The sequence below is a fragment of the Corapipo altera genome, unplaced genomic scaffold (genome assembly GCF_003945725.1).
Source record: "Corapipo altera isolate COAL_440 unplaced genomic scaffold, ASM394572v1 58096, whole genome shotgun sequence".
NCBI classification, from domain to species: Eukaryota; Metazoa; Chordata; class Aves; order Passeriformes; family Pipridae; genus Corapipo; species Corapipo altera.
The window spans coordinates 1-3,057 of record NW_020888248.1 but is presented as its reverse complement, the minus strand read 5'-3'; the positions used below and the strand labels follow the sequence as shown (position 1 = coordinate 3,057).

General features: G+C 66.5%; 1 protein-coding gene across 1 annotated transcript; it reads right to left on the bottom strand.

Moving 5' to 3' along the window:
* Positions 1-6: 6 nt before the first annotated feature.
* LOC113941900 (ubiquitin carboxyl-terminal hydrolase MINDY-1-like) lies at positions 7-2,416 on the bottom strand (the record flags this gene model as incomplete). The annotated part of the gene is given in 8 exon segments (XM_027633037.1): positions 7-365; positions 702-863; positions 996-1,031; positions 1,033-1,188; positions 1,270-1,412; positions 1,503-1,605; positions 2,060-2,218; positions 2,352-2,416. Coding segments are annotated over 8 exon segments (893 nt in total), but the record flags the coding sequence as incomplete, so codon positions are not given.
* Between the last annotated feature and the right edge of the window lie 641 nt (positions 2,417-3,057).

The window sequence follows — 3,057 nt, the reverse complement described above, 5'->3', positions numbered from 1 at the left end:
GGGGGGGGGTACAGGTTTCTCCCCCTAGAAAAGTGTCCTGGAGCATGGACTGAGGTATGGGATCCCCTGATGGGACCCCCTGAGAGGGACCCCCTTGATGGGACCCCCTGAGAGGGACCCCCGTGTTCATAAGGCCACTGGAAGGATCGGGGTGGTCCCAGCGCTGGGCTCGGACTGTCACCCCTCCTGTGTCTGTGTCTCCTCTGCAGCCCCCCAGGGACCCCCGTGGGATCTCCCTGGGGGACACAGAGTGGGAGTCGGGGGGCTCTGGGTGTGGGGACCCCCCGGGGGGGGGGCTACAGGAGGGTACAGTCCAAATCCGGCCTCTGCCGCTGCCTCCGCTCTCCGGCCGGACGTGACCCTGCCTGTGGGGACAAGCGGGGTGTGGGGGGACCTGCAGGGACCCCCCAGGGCCACCATCTACCCACAGAGACATGGGGGGTGTGGGGGGACCTGCAGAGACCCCCCAGAGCCACCACCCACCTGCAGGGACAAGGGGAGTGTGGGGGGACCTGCAGAGACCCCCCCCAGGGCCACCACCCACCTGCAGGGACATGAGGGCTGTGGGGGGACCTGCAGGGACCCCCCCAGGGCCACCACCCACCTGCAGGGACATGTGGGGTGCTGGGGTGTGAGGGGACCTGCAGGGACCCCCCCCACACCCCCCGGAGGGGCAGAGGAGGGGTGAGGGGACACCTTACCTGCCCTGGGAGCTGCTGCTGCTGCTGAGGAGGAGGAGGAGGAGGAGGATGGTGCTGCTGATACTCCTCGTGCTGCAGCTGCCGCGCCAGCTCCAGGTCACTGAGCACCGAGGGGGGGTCCTGCCCCTGCTGCTGCTGCAGGGACAGGGCCACCATGTAATCCTGGGGGGGGGCACAGGAACACAAAGAGAGGGGGGGTCAGCACGGCGAGCCCAGACCCTGCAGCTGGGCTGGGACCAGACTCAGGGTGGGGGGTGTGTGTGACCCCCAACCCCACCACCGCTTGTCCCCTACCTGGTCCACTTGTCTCTGCTGCAGCTGGTGGTCCGGGGGGGGCCGCGGGGTCCCCCCCCTTGCCCGGGGCGTGGCTGAGGTGGAAGTCGGTGTCACAGAAGCAGCTGTCCCCGTCCACCGTGTGCAGGCTCTCCCAGACCACCCCCTCCTCCCGCAGGAAGCCCTGGTCCGTCACCAGCAGGTAGAGGTGGCCCTGGTGGGCAGGGGGACAGGGCACGGTCAGCGCGGGTTCATGGCTTGGGGGGGCACACGGGGGGTTGTCCAGGGGCCCCACCTTGTGCTTGGTCATGGTGCTGAAGTGGTTGTTGCGGAAGAAGACGCCCAGCTCGCCCTCGGGGGCCGCGGCCGTGAGCTCGCACAGCCCGTGGTAGCTCAGCTGTGACGCCGTGGCCTCCAGGAACTGCTCGGCCACCAGCCCTGTGGGGACATCGAGGGGAGGGCAGCGGGGCTGGGGGGGTCCAGCTCTGCCCCCAGGGACCCCGGGGAGGGGGCTGGGGGGGCTGTTACCTTCGCTCACCAGGCTGGAGTCGGTGGCCTGTTTGCAGGTGATGATCTTCTCCACCAGTTGGTTGTAGCTGAGCTTGCCCACGGCCTGGACCATCTCCGGGCTCTGCAGGGAGGGCAGGGAAGGGGGGTGAGCTCCTGGCTTCCAACCTGTGGCTCAGCTTGAAGTTTCCCCATCAGAGGGACATTCCTGATGGTTTCCACCACCACGGAAGGGTTTGGGATGGGAGGGATCACCTGGTCCAACTTCCTCCCATTAATCGTCCACCAGCTCAGGTTTAAAGCCCCGTCCAAAAACATCACAGAGGGGTTTGGGTCAGGAGAGGACTTTCTAGGGTCATCCACAACCCCCCTGCCACGGGCAGGGACACCTTCCACAGCCCAGGTTGCTCCAAGCCCCGTCCAACCTGGCCTTGGACACTTCCAGGGGTGGGGAATCCGTGCTCAGCTTGGTGGCCTTGTCCAGGATTGACCCCGACCCCTCCGAGCAGAGCTTCTGCAGCCCTTGGATCGTTCCCTTGGCCCCATGGAAGCCACCAGCTGAGGGGGGTTGTCCTCACCTGGGGGTCCACCAGCCAGCCGTGGTAGAGGGGGATGTTGAGGAGGTCGAAGACGATGCACTCGGGGGTGTACTCGAAATCTGAGACCCCCGTGAACCTCACGTTGACGTCCAGCCCCGTCGAGAGCTTCGGGAGGACCGTCATGGTGTCACTGATGTTCTGGGAGGGAGGAGGAACGAGGGGGGGTTTGCTCCTGAAGGGGGAACCCCCAGGTCCTGGAGCTGACTGTGCCCCCCAAGAGGACAGGGGGGGTCAGTGGTGGGGTTGGGTGACCTGGGGTGTTGCTCCTCACCTGCTGGAAGTTGAGCTGGAGCCCCTCCGATGTCTCCCGGGGTTGGGTGGCCAGGATACAATCCCCTGGAAGGCAGGGGGGTCACCCCTGGCACACCCCCAGCAGGGCAGGGGTGGGGGGGGGGTCCAAGGGGAGCCCCCGCTCCTCCATCACCATCCCAGGATTGGGGCAGGAATGTGGGGTCCCAGGGGAGCCCCTGCTCCCCCATCCCAGTGTTAGTTCAGGAGTTTGGGGGTCCCAGGGGAGCCCCCACTCCCCCATCCCCATCCCAGTGATAGTTCAGGAGTGTGGGGGTCCCAGGGGAGCCCCTGCTGCCCCATCCCAGTGATGGGACAAGAATGTGGGGTCCCAGGGTAGCCTCTGCTCCCCCATCCCCATCCCAGTGGTGGGACAGGAATGTGGGGTCCTGGGGAAGCCTCTGCTCCCCCATCCCCATCCCAGCATCAGGAGGGCAGGAATGTGGGGGTCCCAGAGAGCTCCCACTCCCTCACCCCTTTCCCAGCATCAGGACAGGAGTGTGGGAGTCCCAGGGGAGCCCCTGCTGCCCCATCCCCATCTCAGTGATGGGACAGGAATGTGGGGTCCCAGAGAGCTCTGACTCCTCCACCCCTTTCCCAGCATCAGGGCAGGAATGTGGGGTCCCAGGAGAGCCCCTGCTGCCCCATCCCAGTGGTGGTTCAGCAGTGTGGGGGTCCCAGGGAACCCC